Source organism: Eptesicus fuscus, chromosome 7, assembly GCF_027574615.1.
Source record: "Eptesicus fuscus isolate TK198812 chromosome 7, DD_ASM_mEF_20220401, whole genome shotgun sequence".
NCBI classification, from domain to species: Eukaryota; Metazoa; Chordata; class Mammalia; order Chiroptera; family Vespertilionidae; genus Eptesicus; species Eptesicus fuscus.
Window position 1 is genome coordinate 100,917,035 of NC_072479.1, and position 15,649 is coordinate 100,932,683.

General features: G+C 56.8%; 1 protein-coding gene across 2 annotated transcripts in view; it reads right to left on the reverse strand.

The window, feature by feature from the left end:
• CARD10 (caspase recruitment domain family member 10) overlaps positions 1-14,526 on the reverse strand; it is a 28,271-nt gene extending 13,745 nt beyond the window's left edge. For both annotated transcript variants that reach the window (XM_054719494.1, XM_054719493.1), the window contains exons 1-10: positions 14,247-14,526; positions 13,825-14,076; positions 12,840-12,977; positions 10,921-11,246; positions 6,609-6,830; positions 5,273-5,428; positions 4,577-4,702; positions 3,284-3,475; positions 1,689-1,823; positions 1,108-1,223 (exon numbers count right to left, since the gene is read on the reverse strand). In XM_054719494.1, coding sequence (XP_054575469.1) covers positions 1,108-1,223; positions 1,689-1,823; positions 3,284-3,475; positions 4,577-4,702; positions 5,273-5,428; positions 6,609-6,830; positions 10,921-11,246; positions 12,840-12,977; positions 13,825-14,076; positions 14,247-14,394 — 1,811 coding nt within the window. In that variant the 5' untranslated portion in view covers positions 14,395-14,526. The remainder of the gene's footprint in view (positions 1-1,107; positions 1,224-1,688; positions 1,824-3,283; positions 3,476-4,576; positions 4,703-5,272; positions 5,429-6,608; positions 6,831-10,920; positions 11,247-12,839; positions 12,978-13,824; positions 14,077-14,246) is intronic.
• Positions 14,527-15,649: the final 1,123 nt, after the last annotated feature.

Below are 15,649 nucleotides of genomic sequence, written 5' to 3' on the forward strand. Positions count from 1 at the left end.
TGAAACTTCGTGGCCCATGAAGTCGGTTTTCGGCTCTCAAAAGACATTTCAATCGTTGTCCTGTTGATATTTGGCTGTTGACTCATGAGTCTGCCGACCACTGGGCTAGATCAAGCACGTCAAACTCGCGGCCATGACAGGCTTGACGAGATCATGACCCCCTCGTCACCCACCCATTCCTGGCAGATTCACCCATCGGATCGAGCCCGTGCCTGGGACCTACACCAGGAAGGGCAGGTCGTCCCCACCCTCAGTCCCGCCACCAGTGGACATGGCTGCCTTTTTCTGGCCCCATTGGCTGCTGACGCCCAAACCTGAGGCCAGCTTTCTAGCCTGAGGCCCCTGACACCTGGAAACAGTCTCTGCAAGGCCTCGTCCTAAACCAGGGGTGGGAACCTTTTCTCTGCCCAGGGCCAGGTGGGTATTTTTAACATCATTCAAGGGCCATACAGAATTATCCACTTAACCTTTTGCACTCGGATGTTGAGTGTGACTCAACACGGTTAGCATTAGAATAAAGGAATCGAGAAAAAAGCAAGCGAGTGCAAAGGGTTAAAAGTCAGCCTGCTATATTGGGTCAAACATTTAATTAACTCACCCCTAACGCCGTGGCAGGGCCAGACCAGGTGGTTTCACGAGCCTGATACAGCCCGTGGGCCAGACGTTCCCCACTCCTGGCCTAGGCCACCAGGCTTCCCCTGGGTTGAGCAACTCTGCGGTTCAGTTTCTAGTGACTCAGCCGCCAGAGTGTTGGGTTGGGGCTGAGCCTATTCTGCCCTTTGGCCCTGTCTTAACCTCTGACCTCAGTCACACCTATGCTCTCAGGGCCTGGGTTTCCAGCGCTCTAGCCATTTCAAGGCAGTTAGGGAGGTGAGCGCCAAGTGTTGACTCTGGCATGAGGGATTCTGGGAGGTGGCTGGGCCTCTGCCGCTCTCTTTCCAGCCTGTTTACCTTTTGTTTTGTTTTTCACATCGATTGGTTGCCTCTCAGGCCGGGGATCCAGCCTGCAACCGAGGTTCGTGCCCTTGACTAGAATCGAACCCAGGACCCTTCGGTCTGCAGGCCGACTCTCTATCCACCGAGCCAAACTGGCTAGGGCCTGTTTACCTCTTAGCAGGTGCAGGGTCCTCCTCGCGCTGCCGGCGGAGGATGGAGCCTGCGCTGGGAGGGAAGGGCAGGATGGACAGCCGGTTGATCTCTTTCTCGTTGTCTGTAGCCTCCTCCTGCAATGTCACGACAGGGCCTGGGTCACCCCCACTGCACCTTCCCACAGCTCAGTGCACTTAGGTGTGTGCCCATTCCACAGGTGAGAACTGGGGCCCAGAGCGGAGGAGTGAGCTCTACAAGATTACAGTGTGAGTGGCCCCCAGGTCTCCCAGTACCAGGCCCAGCAGCGGAGCTGGCTCTGGATAAGCTTAATAAGGTGCTTGCCTCTGTGGGTCTCAATTTCCTCCTATGTGAAATACACTCCACAGCATGTGCAAAGGCCCTGAGACAGGGCTCTGACACCTGCCAGGAAGCCAAAGGCTGAGACCCAGAGAACCCGGCTAAAGGGAGGGAGGGGCCCCCCTGAAGGCCTCTGGGACCTAGTAAGGGCTTTGTCAGCAAACTGGAGGGCCCTCTCCATGTTAGTAATTATGTGAGTACTATCAGTGTCCCCCCCATATTCAGGTGGGCAGGTGTCTTACCGAGATGTGGGGCTCGGATCCCCCCAGGACAGTGGCCTCCCCGACTGCATCTGGGCCTCCAAGCGGGGAGGGGAACTCGCTCAGGCTCCAGGTACTGCTGAGGTTGGAGCACAGGGAGTGGGAGGAGGTGCAGGCCTGGGAGAGGAAGGGGGAGGGATGAGGTCAGCAGTGCTGGACCAGGGCCAGCCACAGTCCCTTAGTGAACGCCTGCCCTCATGGAGCGCTCCGCCCAGAGGACACAAGCTGTAAACAAGCAGACAGACGAAGGAAGTAGCCCTACACCGCCCGGAGCAGAGCGCAGGGCGGGCACGCAGAGGCCACCCAGCCGGGCAGCATCAGAGTACTTTCCAGAGCACGTGTGCTTTAAACTGAGCACTCAGGGTAAGTAGGCGCCAAATAGAATTGGGGAGGATGGTCTAGGCCAGTGGTCGGCAAACTCATTAGTCAACAGAGCCAAATATCAACAGTACAACGATTGAAATTTCTTTTGAGAGCCGGAAACCGACTTCTGCGCATGGGCCACGAAGTTTCAATCGCACTGTACGTGCGCGCCCGGACGTGGTATTTTGTGGAAGAGCCACACTCAAGGGGCCAAAGAGCCGCAAGTGGCTCACGAGCCGCAGTTTGCCGACCACGGGTCTAGGCAGACAGAACAGTATGTGCAAAGGCCCCGAGTAGGACTGTGACACCTTCCAGGAGCCCAGGGGACCAGGCTAGAAAGAGGGAAGGGCCCACCTGAAGGGCCTCTAGGGCATAGTAAGGGCTTTGTTGTTACCTAAGAGCAAAACACCACTGAGGGGTTTAAAAAGTGAGAAGTCACAGACTCACACTTCCTTTGTTCTGTTCCTCCGGGTATTAAACACCTGGCCTGTTGATTATCTCCAAGTAAAATCAAGATAAGAAAAGGCGGAGTTCTAAGAACTAGGAACTGTTTTCAAGGGGTCTGTGGACACAGTTCCAGCACTGGCTGGCTGTGTGACCTTGGCAAGCCCCTGACCCTCTCTGGGCCCTGTGCAATGAGGGAACTGGACTGGCTGGTCTCTGAGGGGCTTTTAGGGCCCATGTTTTGCATTCCAAGATGCTCACAGGCCCTCAGGCCACTGGGCTTCTCCAAGTGTTTGCAAAGACAGGCTTCAAACTAGTCTTGGTGCCCCAGGAGCAAGCCCAGAAACTCAGAGACCCACATGCCCCATGCCTCTGTCCCGTTCCCTATGCACCAACCCACACCCACCTTAGCTGGGGTCCCCCACCAGCCGGGCATATCCTCCCTCCTGGCCAAGAGCTCCCTCCAAGCCAGCACGTTCTTGGCGCAGGGTGAGGGATCCAGCCAGGACCCACACATTCCCTCCCAGAACCTGCATCTTCTCAGGCCCAGCTGAGCGTTCCCAGTGGGTCCCACGTGATCCCACCATGGCTAAAGGCTCCCATCAACCCTGCAAGTCCCACTCCCAGCTGAGGGCTCCTGCCAGTTCCCCCACGTTCCCACCCTCAACCGAGGCCTCCCACCAGGCCCCACGAGTTCCCACCCCTGGCCAAAAGCTCCTGCCAGGGCCCCAGCGTGCCAACCAGGACCCTGTACTCCTCCTGCCCATCACCTTGAGGCAGGGCCCGCCCTGGGCCCGCTGCAGCTGCGCCTCCAGCAGGGCCTTGGTGCCCTCCAGGCTGGTGAGCGTGGTCAGCAGCTCGTCCCGCTCGGCCTCCAGGCCCCGCACCTGCTTGCGGTACTGGTCCTTCTCGATGAGGCTCTGCGAGTACTGCAGCTGGATGTGGTCGCGGCTCTGGATGGCCTGGGAGGGCGAAGGCGCCACCGTGACTCGGCTGGCTTGGCCTCCGACCGCACAGATGGGGGTGGCAGCGGGAATAGCACTTCCTGTGTGCCGGGCCCTGGGCTTAGTATCAGCTCATTTAATCAGCACACTCACCCTCCCAGTGAGACCGTCACATCATTCTCATCTTATAAATAAGGAAACCAAGGCAACAGGGGCAGGGCTGGGATTCAAACCCAGGCCGAGTCCAGGCTCTTACCATTTCCCAAGAACAACTTAAAACTGTGAGACCTACTGTGTGTGGCCAGCTTAACTCACAGCATCCCCGCCTGGTGGAGGAGCCTGGATTCAAACCCATCCCATTGCATCCAAAGCACTTTCCCCCACGATGAAGCCCAGGGTCCCTGAGAGCTGGGCCTGTGCCTGGACCTGCCACTGCCCCACTGCCCCAGAGGGAGCTGGAGACAGAGGCCCAGCGGCCAGGAGCAACCGGGCGAAGGGCAGATCCCTGAGCCCACCCAAAGCACAGAACCAGAGTGTCCGGGACGAAGCCTGAATCCGCCTCCTCACCAAGCCCGCCAGGGGCTTCCGAGGCCCGTTCTAGCGTGCTGACGTCAACTCCTCTAGCGGGATGCAAACTTGGTCCGAGGATAGAACCTCCTGCCCGCCCCCGTGCGTGGGAGCCTCACACCGGCCTGGGGGCCAGAGGAGCTGGCCTGAGCCCTCAGCCCACCCACCCTGTGGCCTCAGACGGAGAGGGCCGTGGTGCCCAGGGCTTGGGAGCCAGAACTTTTGAGAATTTCTTCATCAGCAAATATTTGCAAGCACCTCCCCTGCGTAGGTCTTGTTTTTGACTTGGAGGGAATAGAAATTCAGGAGTAAAGAGCGCCAGGACCAACTCCCTAACTGTCCCAGGAGCTCAGGTGAGCAGGTGTGCTCAGGGGCAAGGCTGGCATACCTACAGTGCTCAAGGCCCCACGTCTGTGTCCTCCTGGCCTACACGCCCCTCCTAGCCAATCAGTGCCCTGTGGAAGCCTCTTTTCCACAATCCTAGTTCCGTCCGCTTCTCCTCGTCTGCCCGTCTCCCGGGCCAGGGCCTCACGCACAGCAGGCGGGGCTCACCTGGTCCCGCTCCTTCTCAATCTCCTCCAGCTGGGCCAGGACGGTGGCCATGCGGTGCTTGTACAGGTCGCAGTCCTTCTGCAGCGTGCGGTGCTTCAGCCGCAGGTCCTCCATCTCCTGCAGGTACTGCGGGCGGGCGGGTGGAGCGGCACAGGGTGGAACACAAGGCTGGTGACCACGGAAAGCCCACCAGCAGGTGCCCAACCGGTCCAGAGAGAGAGGCCTGAGCCCCCAAAACAAGCGCCCATCCAATCTCCCCAGCTGGGCCTGACTTCACCTCCCTGGGCCTCAGCTGCCTAATCTGTAAAAGGGGACTACCAATAGTGATGACTGCCTCCCGACCAACCTGGGCCTCCCGTCGGAACTGCAGTCTGCTCCCTGGCCCTGCTCTGCTCCTCCCACAGCCCTCATCACCCTCCCCTGCGGGAAGCGGTTGACTTAGGTTGCGTGTATGGCAGACGGTGTGTCGCCCCCGCTAGAGTTTACCCTCCACAGGGTCAGAGACATTTGTTTTGTTCCCTAATGTAACTCAATAAATACTTGAGAATGAATGAATGCAGTTCCTAGCACAGTGCCTGGCACACCTGCAGGGAAGGTCGGCAGGTGAACTGGTGATGCCCACCACCCTCTCCTCTTCGGGAGCCTCCGCAGCTGTGTAAGAAGGAAGGCGGGGGCAGGGCACGGTGGGGACGGTACCTTGTCCCGAAGCTCCTCGGCCCACTGCAGCTCCCCCTGCACAGTGTGCAGCTTCTGGCACAGCTCCTGTCTGCTGTCCTGCGCCTCCCGCCAGTCATGCTCCAGGATGTCCAGGAGGATGCGCTCTGAGCCCGGGGCTCCCGGCCGGCTTGCCTCCTGGGGGTCAGAGTTCAGGGCTGCCTCAGCCTCTGGCCTAGGGCCCACCTTGAGTGTCAGGGGAAGGGGGACCCGCAGCCCTCAGCCCTCAGACCCACCCCACTAGCTCTGCCACCTGGGCCAAGGGCCTTGACCTCTCAGGACCTTGGTTTCCCGAATATAGAGTGGGCGTGGTCCACCAGCCCTGCCCTCCCTCCAGGGAACATCTGGGGTGCAGATGAGCTAAGGGCGTGAGGCATGCTTGAACAAGTTCCGCCAGGATCATGTTCCCAAACAAGAACTAGGCACGCTTTCTCCTGCTCCGGCCCCCACCAGCTGCCAGGGCAGCAGATCGGTGCTATTTCCAAGGCCTATTCCTGCCCCTCTCACAAGGGGTCTTCGTAGGGGCTGAGCCTGTCCCCAGCAGGTAGACCATGGGCCCAAGATCCACCCCAAACCCACACCCCAGCCAGCACCCCCAAGCCTATGAAGTACACCAGAACCCTGGCTCCCACCCCCCACTTCCTGTGTGGAGCAATGGCCAGGTGGCCAGCCCACACTGCCACTGACCGGCCACAGGACCCCCAGCAAGCCCTGGGCCACCCAGACCTCAGGGGTCTCAACTTTCCAGACTCTTCTACAAATAATAAAAGCTGGGGGCCCGCCCTAACCGGTTTGGCTCAGTGGATAGAGTGTCAGCCTGCGGACTGAAAGATCCTAGGTTCGATTCCGGTCAAGGGCATGTACCTTGGTTGCAGGCACATCCCCAGTAGGAGGTGTGCAGGAGGCGGCTGATCGATGTTTCTCTCTCATTGATGTTTCTAACTCTCTATCCCTCTCCTTTCCTCTCTGTAAAAAATCAATAAAATATATTGAAAAAAATAAGTGTGAAAGGAATCAGTAGGACTGGACTTTGTATAGTAATCTCTGGATGGAACCATTGGTGCCTTTCACATGGTGCTATTTAAAAAAAAAAAAAAAAAGCTGGGAGCCCTTCCCCCCTAAAAATGCTCACACACAAAATCAGGTGCACAGTGGCAAAGCATCCAGAGACCCTGTGGGGCCACCCACAGACCATAGACTAAAGGCCAGAGAGAGCGGAACGCTCAGCCAAGATAAGAAGCCAGCCGGGCCGATCCGATCTCCTCCCAGGTGCAGACTCCTCATTCTCTGACCCCCCTCCCAGTGGCCACCTTCGAACCTGCTGCCGCCCCTCCTGCAGCTCCTTCAGGGACGCTGTCAGCCGCTGGTTCTCTGCACGCAGCTCGGAGACCAGGTCCACGCTGTCCGGCTCCTTCTCCTTCTCCTTCTCCTTCTCCTTCTCCTTCTCCTTCTCCTCTGCCCCGGGGGGCGGCCCCCTGGTCCTGCGGAGCAGTGCACACTCTTCCTCCAGCCGGCTCACCTTCAGCTTCAGCTGATCCACCTGGGCAGCAACACAGGGGTCAGCCCAGGGAGGGATGCAGCCCAGGGAAGGACCCCAGGGAGGCCCATGGGGAGAAGGCCTGCTCCTCCTTCCTGGGTGCCTCCCAGATCCCCAGAGGGGCCTGGGCAGGAGTCCTCCTGGACTTGTCTATGAAGGAGGTACCGGCTGGGCAAAGACGATGAGAAAGGAAGGGGGTGGCAGGGCCAAGCCGCCCTCCCAGGGGCCTCTGCTTCAAGGACTTTGGGCCGCGGTGCTGCATCACAACCGACTCGTCGGTTCATCAGTCCCACGGTTCCGACACGGAGAACAGGCCACAGAGCCCAGTACCGGCTGACGGAGGAGAAGGAGGGCTACACCAAGAACTGGGGGACCAGGGTCTGGGCCCAGCTCCGCCTCTAACTCAGTGTGGCCTTTGGCAAGTCATGGGCTCTCTTTGGGCCTCAGTTTCCTCATCTCCCAGGGAAGAGGAGGAAGAGGCTGGTTTTGAGGGTTCCCAGGCCCCCCTCTAGCAGATCGGGCTGTTAGTTCATCCTCAACAAGAACTCCAAGCCTGGGTCCAGGTTTCAGTTGTACTACTTTTGCCCTCTGTCATCCTGAGCAAGTCCTTACCTCCTCTGGGCCTCAGTTTCTTCATCGGTAAAATGGGCCCGTTCATTCCCCCGTTCCATGACCTGCCTCCCAAAGTCATTGCAAGAATCAAACAAGACAGAAGGTGGGCCGAGACCTTTAAACTGTCAGAGGCTGGCTGCAGAGCTGCCAGGGGTGTGACAGTGGCTGTCTGCACAGCTTTAAAAAAAATCCCAACCTGCCGCCACACGGTGTGTGCAGCCGGAGCTGGCCAGGGTGGTGGCTGGGCGGCCGTGCGGTGGCCGGCGGGCTGAGAGCATATGCACGATCGGTTTGCTGGATGATAACCGCACTCAGCCAGAGGCATTTTCCAAATCCGTGTGGGGTCCGAGGTTGCTAGACAGTGGCAAGAGGAGCAGCAGGTGGCAGGTCACAAAACCAAGTCATTGTTGAAAAAAGGCACAATGACCTCTGGTGCCCTAGGAATGCCCTGGCCTCTCTCGGGAAATGACTGGCAGCCCCACACTTTCCAGAGCTGAGCATGGCCACACACACACACACACACACACACACACACACACACACACACACACACGGGTCTGAAGGCTGGGTCAGGAGTTTCTCCTCCTCCGCAAAGGGCTCAGAAAGAAATTCATGATTCTCACATTCCTTTCCCTCACAAAACATGCTTTGTAAACCGTCGGAGAAAGACAGCTAGTTACAAGGGCAAGCGTGGTCACACCCTCTCCAGCAAACCGCAGCCACACACCACGGCCTCCCCGCCTGACCCTTGGCCAGCAAACTCCCGCAGTGAGCTCAGCGGGCAGGGCACCTGGGAGTCTCTGCTGAATGCCAGGAAATGCGGATGCATTTAATCCTGGGGTACACACTCACTTAGCACAAAATTACAGTGTTGGTTCCGTAAGTTTATGTTGCTTGGAAATGGCAGCTCATTAAATTTGCACCTTATAAAGCACAGTATTAAGTCACAGCCACCACACACCTGTCCGTGGCGAAAGGAGACCCAAGCTGCCAAGACAGGAACCATCAGCTGCTCTACTCATTTCCATCTGCAATGCCTTGGCTAATTTTTGTGGCCAGAAAAAGCCCCCAAAATTTAGGCAAATTTACAGTAGCTACATTTAAAGAAAAACTTATCCACTAGCTGAATTTCACCCCTTACCCTCTACCCCCTAAACTGGGAAAAAGCAGCCACTCTCTGCCTAGTGTCAGATTCTCTTACCCCTAGGTGGTCACACTATGCGCACCTACAGCTAATCTGCAGATCCAGAGGCACCTCCAATGCCTCTATTTTTTTTTTTTTAATCTTCACCTGATTTTGAGAGAGAGAGAAACATCAATGTGAGAGAAGAACATCAGACCCTCAACCTAGGTATGTGCCCTGACCATGAGTCAAACCAGCAACCTTTTGGTGCACAAATAATCCAGCCACAGCCACTCCCCACTCCCTGGGCCGGTGGCCCTCACACTGTCCTCTCTGAGCAGCAGAACCCTTCTTCCAAGGACACTCACAGCAGGTCTCATGTCCATTTCAGAAAAAGCAGGCATGGATGAAGATGGGGAACGCAGCTCTCCCCACCTGCCACCCCCCCCCCCACCCGAGCAGTGCCAAGAGCAAGGTCAGAAATTCTCAGTCGTGGGACCCTGGGAAAGTGCTCTGATCAATCTTTCTGTGTCTCAGTTTCCTCATCCATAAATGGGGACAGTAATAGTGCCACCACCCCTGTCCCGATAGAGTTGTTGGAAAATCCAAGCAGTCGGTGGATGGCAGGCAGTGAGGACCGCGCCTGGGCATAGGAGGTGCTGTTTCATTACGTCATCCTTCTCTGTGACCTCCTGCCTCCAGCACGGTGAGGAAACTGAGGCCCAGAGAGGAAACCCTTGGCCAGGCCACCCTTCGCTCAATCTGCAGCCAGTCTTTGGGCCTCAGACAGCCCTACCTCATGCCAAACACCAAGCAGGCAGAGAACAGCCTCCTGGCCACCCCACTCCAAGCATCTGCCTCCCACACCCCCGATCGGGCCTGGCAGTCTAGGCCCTTCAACCTGTGGCCTCAACACCCCCAATCAGGACTCATTTCCCCAAACCTCAACATGCTGGTGTGCACAGCCACAGGCTCCCGCACTCCAGTGCACCCACCCACACGACAGCCTCCAACAGGCACCTGTCACCACCTGCAATGCCGCAGCCTCCGCTGCAGCTCATGGGTCTTCCAACCCCAGGGTCAGCATCCCCCCAGGCAGCCTCGCACAGTATTGCTGGAGAGAGCCTACTGTGTGCTGCTGGCACCGTTAAATCCTTTAAACAGCCCTGGCCCGAGTTGCTCGATGGTTTTTAAACAGCCCTGGCCCATGTTGCTCAATGGTTAGAGCATCCACTCACACAATGAAGGGTCTCAGGTTTGATTCCCAGCCCCGATGGGGGAGCATGTGAGAGGCAACCCATCGATGTGTCTCTCTCACATTGATGTTTCTCTGTTTTTCTCTCTCTCTCTTTCCTTCTCTCTCTCCCCTCCCTCCCTCCCTTCTACTCTCTCTGGGAAAAGAAAAAAAAAAATCAATGGAAAAAATATCCTCAGGTGAGGATTAAAAATAAAATCCTTGAAACAATCCCCTGGGGCAGTAAAATTCCAGTTTCATCCCCATGCTGAGAGCCAATAGGAAACCAAGAAGCGAGGCTCGGTGTCTCCACCTGTAAGAGGCGGGGCCTCGTTCATTGCCGGAGAGGGCCGGGTGAGACTTCACCTGGACAAGATGGGGCAGAACAGCACCACGGGGCAAGGCCAGCACTGGTGCCAGGCAGACCTGGTTCAAATCCAGGTTCCATTCCCAGCTTCGTGATGAGCAAGTCCCTTTACAATCTCCGCCCAGTGTCTGGGTTTCAAAATGAGAACCTAGTGCATGGCACCTTCATGGGAACGTGTGACGTGATGCATGTAACCAGCATGGCACCCAGAAGCACTTAATAATAATAATAATAATAATAATAACAACAACAAAAACCAACAATGGCTAATGACAATACAGGGTTTGAGCACTAACTCTATGCAGGCACTGTACATATCTTAAACGGATACACCCTTGTAACCCAAGTTTTCTCCACCTCAGCACTTGCTGACATTTTGGGTTAAATAATTCTTGGTTTGGGGGGCTGTCCTGTGCTCTGTAGGATGTTTATCAACAACACTGGCCTCTACCCACTAGATGCCAATAGAACACACCTAGCTATAATGACGAAAAAGGTCTCCTGACATGGCCATTGTTTCTGGGGGGCAAAATTGTCCCCAGTTGAGAACCACAGCCATAACTCAATGAAATAAGTGCCATCAACACCCCCATATTACAGATGAGGAAACTGAGGCTCTGGGTAGTGAAAGGACTTGCCCACAGTCCAATAGCTGGCAGATGGTGGCTCTGGGACACAAGCTGGCTACCATATTACCATCCATTTTAATAAAGATCGCCCCTGCCCCACGGTGCCCTGTCCACCTCCCAGGGCCTACCGCCAGCTGCAAGTCCCGGCTGCGCAGGACGGCAGAGTTCTTCTCCTCACTGAGCTGTGCCAGGCGCATGGCGATCATGTAGTTTTCATCCTTGAGCCGCAGCAGCTCCAGGCTGCCCACCTCCCAGTCCTCCCGCAGCCGTTGGCAGCGCTCCTGAGCCTGCTGCTGTTCCCGCAGCCGCTGCTCCAGTCCTGCCCGCTCCTCCTCTAGCACCCGGCCTCGAGCCTGCAGCTGCTGCTCCCGCTGCAGCTGGCTCTTTCGAGCCTCCCGCAGCCTCCGCACCTCTGTCATCAGGAACTGGGTCAGGCCCTCAGGGCCCTCCTCATCTGCAGGACACAGTGGGGAGAAAAGCCAAGTCAGGCAAATAAAACCCACAGGGATAGCAAACTGCACAGAAAAACCCAAACCACAAAAACACTAGAAGAAAACTCTGGAATATACAGGGTGTCTCAAAAAATGTATACACACTTTAATAGCTGATAGCTCAATTTTGAAAATGAAATGTATTTTATAAACAGTGCCTTTTTAATTATTCAAAGTGTATATACATTTTTGGGGGGCGCCCTATGTTTTTATAATTTAGGGGTAAGGAAGGCCCTCCTAAATAAGGCACAAAATCAGAAGCTATAAAAGATAGACAAATCCCTATACAAATGTTAAACTTTCAGAATGATGAAAGATGTAACAAAGTTTAAAAAAACAAGCAACAAAGCAAAAGAAAAATATAAGAATTCAGAGCCACAATATATAAAGAGCTTTTACAAATCAATTTTAAAAAGGCAAACAAACAAATAAAAATAAGGGAAAAAACTATCAGTAGCCAAAACAAAAGTGGCTAATAAATAGGCCCTACCTCACCAGCTATAATAATAATAGCCACTAACATTTAACTTTATTCTTTGGGCTAGATACATGTTAATTTATTTAATCCTCATGACAACACTTAAGAAAGGTGCTATTATTGTACCTACCCTGAAGACAGAGAAACTGAGGCACAGAAAGGTCATGTCATTTACCCAAGGTTTACTAATTTGTAAGCTATGAATTATATCTCTCAATGAAGTACAAACTTAAAAACAATAACATTATTTTTGACATATCAAACTGGCAAAAATGTTTTTACATCCCCAGGATGCATGAGGGTACAGCAGAATGGACACCCATACACTGCTGCTCGGATGTATGTTGATTTCACATTTAAAATACACACACTCACTGAGAAACTACTTCTCAGACCTCCCCTCCTGAGATATACACTTGCACAAAGATGCGCGCAGAAGGATGTTCCCAGCTTTGTTTGTAATGTTGCAAAACTGGAAACAACCTAGATGTCCATCAACAGGGGACCAGGTAAGTGACTTGCGGCAAGCATCGCTAAGGAACAAACACTATGCAGTCATTTAAAACAAGTGTAACAGATGTGGGGGGAATCATGAAAATCAACTGTTCTGAGAAAAAGCAAAATACAGAGCAGCACATGTAGAACGATCCCGTGTGTGTGTGCGTGCGTGTGTGTGTGTGTGTGTGTGTGTATACATGCAAAGAAAAGGGAGACTCGACGAAGTGTTACCAGCAGCGCGGAGCTGAAGGAAGAAGTAAAGGTCTTTCCTTTTTATTCTAAAGTCACCTGGACTGTTGGAACTTTTTACATAAGAAACTGTACACCCATGGATGTCTGACGCATACATGCCTGCAATCAATTTTAGGGGCCTGCGTTCTGAACTCTGACTAAGGGGATTAGAATCCCAGCCCCACACTCAGCCTGCTCCGGGGCCTGGGGCAAACCTCTTCGGGTCTCTCTGTGCCTCAGTCTCCCTATCTGTTCAACAGGGTTCATGGGAGTGCCTCCCTGACAGGGACAAGGCAAGGGACCTCTGCAAGGGTGTGGGAGCTGCGGCACCCACTGCGGACCCACTCACCCAGGATCATGGAGCAGCGCTGGGCGGGCTCTTGGCCCGTGAGCAGCGTGAAGTGCTCGGGGTAGTAGAACTCCAGGGCTTCCAGGAAGGCCTCGTAGCCCCTCTTCCCACGGCAGCGCAGGATGTCCATGAGGCGCCCTGGGAAGCGGCAGGAGGGCGCCCAGGGTTCAAGGTGAGGGCTTCCCCCAGTGCCTAGCCAGTCCCCCCCACAGTGTTACAGGGCCCACATTCCCCACATTTTTAAGACATTGATACACACAGGGCCTGTCTCAACTCATCGTGGGGAGAACCCGCCTGCCACAGCCAGGAGAGCCAGGAGCCCCCCCACAGCACCTGAGCTTCAGCAGTGCGCCCCCTCCCGCCTGCCCCCCCCCCACACACACACACACACGCAGGCCCCCCAAATGCTGCCTGTCTTTTCCATGACACACCCACCGAAGCCCCCTCTATCGCCAAAAGCAAAGTAAAATAGTTCTCCCATGGCCAATTCCTGCAAGTCCATGAGGCCCTCAGCCCTTTGCCGGCCCTGGTTCAGAGCCCCGCGCTGCGGGAGGGCACCCTCGTTAAGCTGAGCTGGGTCCTGAGCACTTGGAGGAAAATGAGCCTCCAAGGAGTGCGTGGCTCGGAGGGGGGCACAGAGAACTGAGGAAACCAAAGGGCGCAGGAAGATGCAAGGCACCAGCTGTGACCCCGAGGTGCCTGGCCGCCCTGGCGACCACATCCACCCCCCTCCCCTCTAATGTGGGCCCAGGACGTGGGAGGAAACCCCAAGGCAGACAAAACCCAGACGCCGCTGTGGGCGCCGCGGACCTGCTTGGTCCCGGCAGTGACAGTGGTTTGGGAGGTGGCGGGATGGTGGGCACACCGGCCATCCCCCCCGGCGGTGTGGAGACGAGGCCCCAGGGACGGAGCTGCTGGCCTCTGGCTCCGGGCTCCGGGCGCCGCCCACTCGGCCCGAGGGGTCCCGACCCCGACCCCCGCTCACCCGTGCGGTTGACGCGGCACGGGAAGCGGTAGGTGCTCAGCACCTCCTCCTCGTCCTGCTCGTCGATGACCCGGCACTGGCGCAGGTATGGCGTGAGCTTGGCCGGGTTGAGGGCGCGAGTCAGCCGGTGCCGGACGCCCTCGATCCGCTCCCACAGAGCGTCTTCCTCCGCCTCGGACCCAGAACCGGCCCCAGCCTCCTCCTCGGCCTCCCCCGCCTCGGCCCCGCCCGGCATGGTCGCGTCCTCGGGGTCTGCGGGCCAGAGGAGCCGGAGATCAGCGGGGTGCCCCGGGGCGGGGGAGGGGGGCGCCGGCGATCTCATCTCAGGGCGTCGCCCGCCGGCCCCGGCGCCCCACGTCCCCGGCGCCCCCCTCTGCGCCCCGTCGGCCCGGCTGTGCGCGGCCCCCGCGGCCCCGACTCACCCCGCACGCCGCCGCCGCCTCGGGCGCCGGGTTCTGCGCTCGGGCGGCGGCTCCGCCGGCGCAAAGGCGCGGTGTCCCCGGCGCCCCCAACACTCCCGGCTCCGTCCCCGTCCACGCCGCTGCCGGGGCTGCCCGGGCCTCCCCTCATCGCCGCCCCGGCGCGGGCCGAGAGTCCGGCTGGCCCCCCGCACGCCCTGCCTCCCCGCCGTCCGGCCGCGCCTCCCCCAGCTTCCTGTTTCCCGCGGGCTCTCCCGGCGGCGCGGCTCCGCGGGGTCCGCGCGGCCCGCCCACACCTGCCCGGCCTCCCGTGGGCGGGGCTGGACACGCAGGTCCACACCCTCCCGCACGCCCGCCGCCACACACCTGCCCGTCACGGGGCGGGCTCCCCACGCCCCCTGCGCGCCACCCCACCCGCTACACACACACACACTCACTCACACACACACACTCACACACACACACACATACACATTCACACACACTCACATTCTCACACACGCACTCACACACACACACACACTCACACACACAACACACACACACTCACACACACAACTCACTCTCACACACACACTCACACACACACACACTAACACACACACACACTCACACGCACTCTCACACACTCACACACACACACACACTCACACACGCACTCACACACACACACACTCACACACACACAAACTCACACACACACACACACTCAAACACACACACACACACTCACACTCACACACTCACATTCTCACACACGCACACACACACACACACACTCACACACACACGCACACACACACACACACACACTCACTCACACACACACTCACACACATACACATTCACACACACACACTCACATGCACACACACACTCACACACACTCACACACACACACACACTCACATGCACACACTCACTCACACTCTCACACGCACACTCACACACATTCACACACACATACATTCACACACACTCACACTCACATTCACACACACATACATTCACACACACTCACACTCACATTCACACACACTCACACACATACACTCACACACTCACACACACATTCACACACACTCACACGCACACTTACATTCACGCACGCACACACACACGCACACACACACACACACTCACATTTCACACACACACACACGCATACACACACTCACACACACACACACTCACACACACTCAAACACACACACACTCTCACACACACACACACACTCACACACACACACTCACACGACCCCCCCCCCTTGCACCCCTCGAGAGGCTCCTGCTCGCACCTGGCGGGGACCTCGCATGGAGGCGCACAGGTCCCTCGGGCCCAGTCCCACGGGCACACGGTGCCACACCGGAGCTCCCACAGCACAGTATCCTACACAACCTACACC